Genomic DNA, 9827 nt, shown 5'->3' with positions numbered 1-9827 from the left:
ATCCTGAAATCTCAGGGTTTTATGTAAAGCACATCCTTCCCCTTCGTGGACCACCTGGCTCTGTCGTGGGGAGAGTGAGACCCCCAGGAGCCCCCTCCCCCGGGCACAGGGGTACTGCTGTGAGCTCTCCATCAGCCCCTCTGGGTCGCCTGGAGCATTTGGGAGCCACGAGGTTGCCAAAGCAAGTTTGATTCAGCTGCTGTTCCTTGACACCGTCTGTGGTTCTCTGTAAATCACTAACAGATAATAATTTCATATTCTGGCTCTGCGTATCCCCCGCCTGCTGAATAATTACCTTGTTTTGTGCGAGCCGTGAGAGGTTTTCACAGATAATTCATCCAGCAGGGAAAGGCAGCCAGATTTTGGGCTGGAGCACATTTTCTGACCACCTGGCATTGCTGCACAGAGGTCTGTGCTGGAGCACAGCTGCCTCGGGGGGAAATGCTGTATCCAGGACAGCCGAGGGCAGGGCGAGAAACCAAACCCAGATGAAATCCCAGCCGCCCTTCCTCGGAGAATAATTTAGCTTGGCAAACTCAGCCCACCCTGAGTTTCTGGATGTGTGGACAGATTGATCCCACAGATCTGGATGCTCTCACCCACAGAGGAGCTGTTTCACTGCAAACAGAGCTCCTCCCAGGAGCTGTTTGTGGTGGTGACCTCTGTCTTGCCTCGTTCCCCATGTCCTGCCTGGCCCTGGCTGGGTGGGTTGGAGCCCAGCACGGAGCTAAGATCACCCCAAGGTTGCCATCCCCACCCCAGGGCAGGAGGAGAAAGGAGGATCCTTGTGCCAGCTTATCTCAGCACTCCCAAAGCCAGGGAGATTGCTGCCATCGCTGTGCTGAGGGGCTCCAGTCACAGAATCTCAGAATCACTGAGGCTGGAAAAGACCTCTGAGATCATCAAGTCCCCTCTTTGACTGATTCCCACCTTGTCACACAGACCAGGGCCATGTCCAGTCATTCCTTGGACTTCTCCAGGGATGGGAACTCCACCACCTCCCTGGACAGTCCCTTCCAATGCCTGACCACCCTTTCAGTGAAGAATGAGATGTCACAGCCCTGTCCTACAGCCTCCACATCCCTGACGGAGAGCACGGTGTCCTCACCTTTAACATGGATCATGAGAATGTCAGCGTCTCCATCTCATCATAAACCAGGATGATGTTGGGGTGGAAGCCACACTTACAGGCACTCACCTGGCTGGTGGTGACTGAGACATTTGGAGAGCATCTTAGTGTAGCAATTCCTAAAGAATTCCTAAAGGAGAGCATCAGGCAGGAGGCTCAGGGAAGGCTGAGCAGGCTCCCACCTCCAGTTGAGCCACCACTGGCCTGGACAGCCTCAAAAGGGCTCAGTGTGCAGGCAGATTCACCTATGCCCAGTTTAAGTGCCTGAGCACCAACCTCCTGGTTGGCAGATGCCAAAAAGGAGCAGCTGCACAAGGAGGGGGCCCTGAAGGAGTGGAGACCATGACAAACACCTAATAGAGGATGGGGGCAGGACTGGAAACTAATCACTGAGGGCTACCAGCAATCCTGCCCTCAGGAGACTTCCCAAACCACCCCACAGACTAAGGAGATGGGGTTCTCAAGGTGGGATATGGAAGGTGGGTCCCAAACCCTCTGATCTTCCACTCTGAACAGTGCTCACTCCATTGAACACCAACCTCAGCTAATATTTCAGCACCAAGGTATCAAATTTGGGGAGTTTCCTGCAAGGTGCCTCTTCCAAAGGAAACCTTAAATGCCGAGCTTCAGGCCAGCTTTGCTTCCAATAAATAGCAGAGCTCAGAGTGGCTGTGCTTTGCTGTGCTCTGCAAAACTTGGAGCCACTCTGAGGTTTGGGTGTCCAGGGAAGTCTGGAGGTCACAGCTCAGCCAGGCTGGGAGCCAGAACTTACATCTGGCTCTGCAAGCAGCAAACCTCCCTTCAGGTATGTCCTTTCTTGTTTTTTTCCCCTTTTCAAATATAATAAATAGATCGTTTTTTAGGTTCCCAGCCAGCTGAACTACCCACGCTCAGGACTGCGGTATCCCTCATGCCATGAGAGCAGAATTTCAGTAAATGCTTCCTGGGGATACAAAACCTCCAGCTCTCGAAGGCACCTCTGTGTTCAGCAGCAAATTCAGGACATCTCCTATCCAAAGGGAGCCTGAAAGTCATGGTTTCCTGAAAGTCAAAGCATGTTTTATTGACTGCAGTCAAGACAATCAAAGATCTGGAGACCTGGACTCCCACGGAATAAACCACATTATCCCTGTGCAGTGATCATTCCTCTCCCAGACATGAATTCCAGCCAGCCTCCCTGCTGGGAATGATTAAAGACCCCTTCAACAATCAGCAAATTGTCAAATAAGCAGGTGAAGGAGTGAAAGAAAACAAGGGAATATGATGACCTGCCACCACCGATGAGAGCAGTTGTGTCACCTGGAGGGAAGTGCAGCTCCCCAGCTGCTGCCAGTGGTTTGCTGCACAAAATTGGGGTGTAGCCGTGGGGGATGTCACTTCTCAGCTATCAAAACCCCATTTTGGGGGAAGGTAGAGCCTGTGCAGTTGCAGCTACGAGACATTTCCCTTCTAGGTTTCCCTTCCCAGCTGCCTGCTGCTAAATGGGTTATTGAATTGGGAAGCAGAGCCTGGCAGTGCCAGCAGCTCTCCCTGGGAGCCATCCCTGGAGCACAGGTGGATGCCAAATGGATTTGGGGTTTGGGCGTGGGTGCTGGGGGTGTCCCCGTGTCCCCCCCACCCTGGAGCAGTTTGGAGCCAGGGGCAAACAGAGCTGGGGAGGAGCACGGCTGAGTGCCCTTCACCCCTCCTGCTTGTCCAGCCGGCCCCCAGCCCAAGGTGACAGCGAGCCCCAAGCAGAGCCACTCAGGGCTCGCTGTGGGCTGCCTGCACGCCCCACCGGGCACAAGCTGGGCTGGATTTGGCTGCACCTCGGGGTGCAGGGCAGAGCCGGTGCCCCCTGTGCTGCAGCACTGCCCCAGGGACCACCACCACCACTGCCACAGCTGCCCACCCCTGCAGAGGTGCCTCCTGCTCCAGGGATGAGCCAGCAAAGATGGGATCAGGGCAGGGAGAGCTTCCCACCCTGTTTTAGTATCCTTGTGCACTGATCCTGCTCTCCAGGATGGCTTGAGCCCAAACTAAGAGCACCCAGCCGAGGCACAGCCACGATGTAAAAGGGGAGCAGCCCCAGAGAGTGAAGGTGCCCGGCTGGTGGCACTGGCAAACAGCCCAGGGACAAAATCCCCACGCACAGCCACAACAGGCACTCGGGCAGTGGGGCACGGGGTGGAGGCCTTCCCCCCCCCCCAACAGCCCATGCCAGGAATTTCTCATCTCAGCAGAAATCCCTGGGGTTGTTTGTGCTCCACCTCAGAGCTGGAAGAGCCGCTCCCCTCGCCCCGGGTGTCTGGGACTGGCTGTGAGAGCCAGCTGGCTCTGCCAGGGGATTGTCCCCTCCCCAGGAGGCCCCTAGGGTCCCACAGGACCAAGAAAACCAGGCTGGGGATAGGGATCTGTACAGGATGTGTCCCTGGGGCACAGGGGGCACAGCTGTGTGGGCAGCAATGAAATCCCTCCTGAAGAAGCCACCCCGTATTTTTCCAGTGTCTTTATTGGCAAGGCCAGTGCTGTGTCCCCATCCTGCCCTGTGTCCAGCACTGAATGCACCTGTCCCATCGTGTCCCTGGCTTCCTGATGTTGCCATGAAGGGCCTGATCCAGGGCTGAGTGCTGAGGATATTGCCCAGGGCTCTCCCAGCAGAGCCAGGGTGGCTCAGGCCAGGATGGGGTAGGTGGCCTCAGTGGCCACACCACAGTTGTTGTCCTTCATGGCCATAAGGATGTAGCCATCGTTGCCCCAGTATGTGGACCAGGAGTTCTTGATGAGCCAGTAGGTCTCTCCCTGCAGGACTCCGTAGCCCACAGCCAGCACTGCATGGTCCAGTGATCCCGGAGTGTTGTCTGCAGGAATGACATGGGACAGGCTCAGCCCTGCCTGGAGACTATCTCTGTGTGCTGAGCGTGTGTCCAGAGAGTATCCCTGCCCAGTGACCACTCCTTTCTGGGGACCATCCCTGCCTGGAGAACATCCCTGCCCAGTAATCCCAGTCCAGAGAACATCCCAGTCCAGACAGCATCCCCACTCCCAGGGCTACCCTCAGTGCTGCAGAGGACTTCAGGGTTCATCCCCTCCACCCCTCCCCTGACCAAAAAAGAGAGGGCACCTAGGTGCTCTGGCATCTCGTTGGGCACCCAGGACCTCCCGTGCCCCGTGTGCTGCTCGTCTCACCGCACTTGGGCTCGTAGTAGATGCCGTTGGAGTAGAAGGAGAAGGTTTTGTGCGAGGCGTCGATGCTGACGGCCACGGGGCCGTGCTTGTAGATGGCAGTTTTGACTGCTGTGATGTTGCCCGAGGTGACGTTGACGTAGCCCGTGATCTTGGCCAGCATCTCAGACTGATTGTAGTGGCACAAGCCATTCTGCACACCCAGGGGACACACACTGTCACCAGGACCCCCAGGATCCCTCGCTGGGACCCTGCCTCCCCACCTGACCCTGCAGATGCAGGAGGGATCTGGAATTTGGGCTGTGAGAGCATCCTGGCTCTGACCCCTCTGTCCTCTCAAGCCCAGGGTGGTGGGGACGTTTTCCCAGTTGCTCTGCACTGAAAGCCCTGCAGGGCTGTTGCCTGCATCTTGCTGCCACATCCCCATCCCCAGGCAGCTTTGCTCCATCCCTGGGTACCCCTGGCTGTGGAGTGACTCATGGCACCACGCACAGGTGGAGGACCCTTGTCCCTATTTTGCAAGAAGAGAAACTGAGGGACACGATGACAAAACTGCCGGGATGAGCCCTGGGGCTTGGCTTTGACAGTGAACCACGGAAGGCTTGAGGATGAGGTGACATCCTCATCCTCAGAGCCTGTGATGCATCCAGGTGAGTCCCACCACGGTTTTAAAGCCCCAAAATGTTGGGAAGGCCATCAGGAGCAAGGGGCCACCCTCACCTGCCCCTTGTAGGTGCCGTAGGACTCGGTGCTGGCAATGCCCCCGTGCTTTTTGATCCACTCGTACGCTCGCCACTCCTCTCCGCCGTCGCAGGCGTAGTTCCCAAAGCCCCAGGAGCAGTCAATGAGCACTTGTTGGGACAGGGGGGTCAGCACGCCGGTCTGCGGGGGGGACACGGGGCAGGATGGGGACAGGCACCCTCCAGGGGCCCCGTCCCACACCGTGGGCCACAGCCTTGCTCCCACCTTGAGGAAGAGGGCACCTTCCATGGCTCCCGTGGTAGCAAAGCTCCAGCACGACCCACAGACAGCCTGATCCTTCACGGGGGTGACAGCACCTGCGGACAACGGCGTGGGGGATGAGAAACTGGGTTGACACCGAGGGATGGAGGAAGGGAAACTGAGGCAGCAGCTGAGGAGCAGAGGCAGCACAGCCAGGTCTTGGTGCTAACCGAGAAGGGGGGAATGCATCAGCAAACCTGGGACCCCCACCCTTGGCTAGGGCCAAGCTCTGGGGGTGTCACTCCCAGCTGATGGGGACATGGGGGAAGCCAGATGTTGCTTCAGATGTCACATCTGTCCCTGGGACACCAGAGTGAATTCAGGGCCAAGTGCTGACCCAGCTGCCTTTAATCACAGAAACACAGAATGGTTTCGGTTGGAAGGGACCTCAAATACCATCCAGTTCCACCCCCTGCCGTGGGCAGGGACACCTTCCACTAGACCAGGTTGCTCCAAGCCCTGTCCAGCCTGGTCTCGGACAGCCCCAGGCTCTCCGTGCAGCCTCTCACCAACCTCCCAGATGTGCAGCCCGAGGGACAGCACAGCCCCACGGGCTCCTCAGTGTAGTGATGGGCAGCAGGGCAGCTCTGTGGGACTCAGCGCAAGCCTGGGTGAGGAGCACTCACTCCTGGAGCACCGCGGCGCCCCCTGACCCCGCACGTACCGTACATGCGCCAGTCCAGGCTCTCGGGCAGGATGATGCCGGTGTAGAGCTCGCTGGGGAAGGGCAGCCCGTTGTTGGGGGTCCCGGTGCGGCGGCGGCCCCGCAGCGCTGCCAGCTCCTGCGGGGTGCGGTCCGCCAGGTGGTTCAGGGACAGCGTGTAGGACAGCCCGGCGCGGTTCCGCGAGTGCACGAACCTGCCAGCACGGCGGGGACAGCGCCAGCTGCCGCTGCCACCGCCTCGTCGGTGCGAGCAGCACCCGCGGAGGGGTCATCCCCCCAGCTGCCCCTACCTCATGTTGTGCACGAAGATGCTCTGCCTGTGCTCCAGCTCCCGCACGGAGCCGTAGCGCCGCCCCATCTGCCGCCGGTAGTCATGGAAAACCCGGTGTGCCCAGGGCCGGTGCTGCCCCACCAGATCCTCCATGGGGTTTGCCAGCACACGGTGCTCCGCCGCATTCCCCGGCAGCACCCCACACTTGGTCGCTGGGGACCGAAGAGGGGACGCTGTCAGCCCGAGCCGCACGGACGGGACGGGGGGGCGCTCCCTGGCTCACCGTTCACGGGGAGGTCGAAGACGGAGGGGGGGTAGCTGTTGTCGAAGTCAGTGTAGGCGATTTCGTACTTGTCGTAGTGGGAGCCCAGCAGGCTGTTGTACCCCCGCATCTCATAGTGCACCGGGGCCACCCCGCAGCTCGAGTTGGTCACCCACAGCGTGTAGACATTCTTCTTCTGGGCCCAGCGGGTGACGTTCTGCCACACGGCACAGTACCGGCCCTCGTAGTATTCCTCCCGCAGGAACTGGGGGGGACACGGCCTCAGGGAGGGGCCCCCAACCTCCTCCAGCCACCTGCTGCCCACCCAGCCCCTTTGCACAGCCCAGGCTCTCTGGATGGATCCAGGGGCTCCATGGCCATAAGCACACAGCCAGGCGTGGAGTGGAAGCTGGGGCAAGGATATGGGGTGCAACACAGGGCAGCCCCCCCTGTCTGGCTCGGCGGTGCCCTGGGGACACTCCACTGTGCACAGCATTCTGTGCACCCAGAGCAGGGGGTCTGGCTGCACCATTTCTCCGAAAACCTGAAAAGATTTCAGATTTTTCCTGCGTGTTTCCAAGCCCTCGCCATGCAGGCATGTGTCCAGCTCAGTGACAACCTGCTGTCCCCACTGCTCACGTGCTGTGCTCAGCCCTGGCGCAGGCCGGGGCCGGCAGGAGCTGAGCTGCCACGCAGAGACTTGCCCAAGCCATGCCGAAATGCCAGCGTTTGTGTGGGATGTGACACGTCCCAACACGGCTGCTGGAGCTGGGAAACGAGCCAGGAGTCCGGCCCCGATCCGGGTGGGGAAGTGACCCTCCCTGCACCCTGGGGTGTGGGGACAGGTCCTGGCCGGTCCCAGCGCCCTGCAGCCCTCGGACAGAGAGGAGCATCCCCCAGCACCCCTGCCACAGCTTGGGGATGCTTTGGGAGGTCAGATCTAGGCTCTGAGCTGTCCCACCTTGAAGCCGCTCATGCTGGGGAAGACGCTCTGAGCGGTGACCACGTCCTCCTTGGAGCCGGGCAGCTGGAAGCACTTCCTGGCGTTCACCTCCTTCTCGGTGGTCTCTGGTGTGATCTTGTACCTCATCCCATAGGGCTTCACCGCTGCCAGCTGGTAGGTTATCACCTGTCCTGTGCCAGGGAAGGGAAACTGAGGCACGAGAGCCCTGCGGGTGCAGAGTGGGCCCAGCTGGGTGCCCACCTCTTACCTCCGTAGTACTGGATCCGGCTCTTGTTCCCCGTCAGGTTGTACCAGGCTTCAAAGGGCTCCTCGATCTCGGCGTAGGGCAACTTAATGACCCCTGTGAGCCCCCGGCACAGCACACGGGTCAGCCCCCAAGCCTCAGCACCCCAACATCCCCCCCGAGCCCCCCAGAGTCTGCAGACCCACAGCTGACCAGGACTGTGCCCCCACGGGTGATGGATGGATCAGGAAGAGGCACTCGGCTGTGGGAACTTGCCCAGTTCGGCACTGGGACAGCCTGGTCCTACCCGTGCTGAACATCCCCTGCTCCCTCCCAGGGGCTGCGGGGTCCCATTACCTCGGACATGGTAGATGGAGCCGAACTGAGGGGGCGGGCGGGAGAGCCCATAGTCCTGTCCTGAAAGGCAGAGGGGGCAGGGTGAGGGGGCTGTGAGTGTCCCCCCAGCTGAGACGAGCATGAGAGGCTGCCAAGGCCAGCCTGGGGCTTCCCTGCTTGGCCAAAAGAGCTTCCTGAGCCCATCCAAAGGCATATCCAAGGGACTGAGGACCCTCCCGGGGTCAGCGCCATGCCACAGCCTGCCGTGACACTGGAGCGAGCCCCGCACTGTTGCACCCCCAGGGAGCCCCAGTTCCCGTTGGGGTGATGCCCCAGTGTCACCCCCGGCACTGGTGGCCCTGGCTTTGATCTCCAAGGTGGGACCCGGCCAAGCTGTCCCCAACACACAGGGCATGGTTGAGGGGTGCCAGGGACCTTTCAGGTTCTGCCTGGCATCTTCCAGTGACCTCCCCAGCCTCCCTCCGGGCTCCCAGCTTGTGCAACCCCACGCCAACACAATTGCTGGGAACGAGCCCTTCCCTCCCTCAGCATCCTCCTCCTCGCCGGGAGCGATCAGCAGCACCTGCCCGGACCCGGACAGCACCTGCCCAGCCCGGGACAGCCGGGAGCAGCCGATCCCCCAGCCCTGGGGAGGCGGGGACGAGCAAACCCCAGCTGCAGCCCGGGCTGTGCCATGGGCACCCATGACACGCCATCCCTGGGCACCCACACACAGTGCCAGGACTGGGGGGCGCAGCCACAGGTGCAGTCACCTCCCTACCCTGCTCGGTTTTATGGAAAGGGTGTCCCACGGGGGCACGGCCGCCCTGCCACCCCTGTCCCCTCACATTTGGCTGCCCTGCCTGGTTGGGTTAAACCCCTTGGGTTAAAGCCATATTTAGTCTTATTTTCATGCCCCTAGCCCCACCAAGCCCTCAAGACACATCTCCCCTGCCCTCTTTGCCACCCATCCCAGCTGTGTCTTGGAGGAACTGCGAATTTCGGGGCCCAACAAGCAATAAAACCACTTCCTCAGACTCAAACCTCCCTTGCAGCGCGGCGGGAGCAGATCTGGTGGGGGTCCCCACATCTCCCTCCCATGCCCGCGGTGTCCCCAGCGGTGACAGTGCCAGGGTGGGGGTCAGACTCACCCCGGACGGCGATGCAGAGCACAGAGGCCGTGAGCCAGCAGAGAAAACCCATCCTGGACGCCCCGGCTGGCCCCGCACCGGCTCCTCAGCTTTAAGCTGGAGCCGGCGGCGGCGAAACCCGGCGGAGCCAATGCAGAAGTCGGGGCCCTCCCCGGAGGAGGGAAGGAACCGGCACCGTGCGGAGCCTGGCGGGGGACGGGCACCCCGGGGCGCTCGGCGGGGAGAGCGTGTCCCGGCAGGGCCCCACGGAGGGAGATGGAGCAATGCGGGTGCTGCGGGCCATGGGAGGTGCACGATGAGCCCCAAAATGCCTCAAGCAGCATTCGGGTGGGTGTGCTGGATGGATCTGTGGGGCACCCCCCAAGCTGGGGCCAGCCAGGCTTCCTTCCCTCGCCGGATGAGTCAGGAGGGGACAGGTTAAGTGTGACATCACTGAGGAACAGGTCCCCAGCCGGAGGAGGAGGAGCAGGAGGAGGAGGAGGAGGAGGAAGGCTCTGGAGAGATGGGAAGGATCCCACTCCAGTCCAGCTGTGTGGGAGGACAGCACGGCAGAGCCGGGACAAAGCCAGCTCCAGGAGGGCTCAGAGAGGACGCACGGGGGGGCTCAGACAGCGCTGGGGAGGCTCTGAGGGGGCGCAGGGGAACTGAGACAGGGTGCAA

The 9827-nt window shown here is 60.7% G+C and overlaps 1 protein-coding gene across 1 annotated transcript; it reads right to left on the bottom strand.

The window, feature by feature from the left end:
* Window positions 1-3602: 3602 nt before the first annotated feature.
* On the bottom strand, window positions 3603-9283 carry LOC106861862 (digestive cysteine proteinase 1-like). The gene is made up of 11 exons (XM_014890524.2): window positions 9168-9283; window positions 8038-8097; window positions 7705-7797; window positions 7455-7627; window positions 6515-6758; window positions 6251-6443; window positions 5961-6154; window positions 5261-5352; window positions 5015-5176; window positions 4298-4487; window positions 3603-3969 (listed from the first exon to the last, which is right to left on the bottom strand). The coding sequence occupies exons 1-11, from the start codon at window positions 9217-9219 to the stop codon at window positions 3782-3784; spliced, it is 1641 nt and encodes a 546-aa protein (XP_014746010.2). The 5' UTR covers window positions 9220-9283; the 3' UTR covers window positions 3603-3781.
* Between the last annotated feature and the right edge of the window lie 544 nt (window positions 9284-9827).

The sequence above is a fragment of the Sturnus vulgaris genome, chromosome 24 (assembly GCF_052056855.1).
Source record: "Sturnus vulgaris isolate bStuVul1 chromosome 24, bStuVul1.hap1, whole genome shotgun sequence".
Lineage (NCBI taxonomy): Eukaryota > Metazoa > Chordata > Aves > Passeriformes > Sturnidae > Sturnus > Sturnus vulgaris.
The sequence above is the reverse complement of the archived record's forward strand: the minus strand, read 5'-3'. Positions and strand labels throughout refer to the sequence as shown.

Coding starts and splice junctions, on each gene's coding strand:
- LOC106861862 (XM_014890524.2), bottom strand. CDS start 9,219: ATGGGTTTTCTCTGCTGGCTCACGGCCTCTGTGCTCTGCATCGCCGTC. Junction 6,759..7,454: donor CCAGCATGAGCGGCTTCAAG/GTGGGACAGCTC, acceptor TGTCCCCCCCAG/TTCCTGCGGGAGGAATACTA. Junction 5,177..5,260: donor AAGGTGCCCTCTTCCTCAAG/GTGGGAGCAAGG, acceptor TCCCCCCCGCAG/ACCGGCGTGCTGACCCCCCT.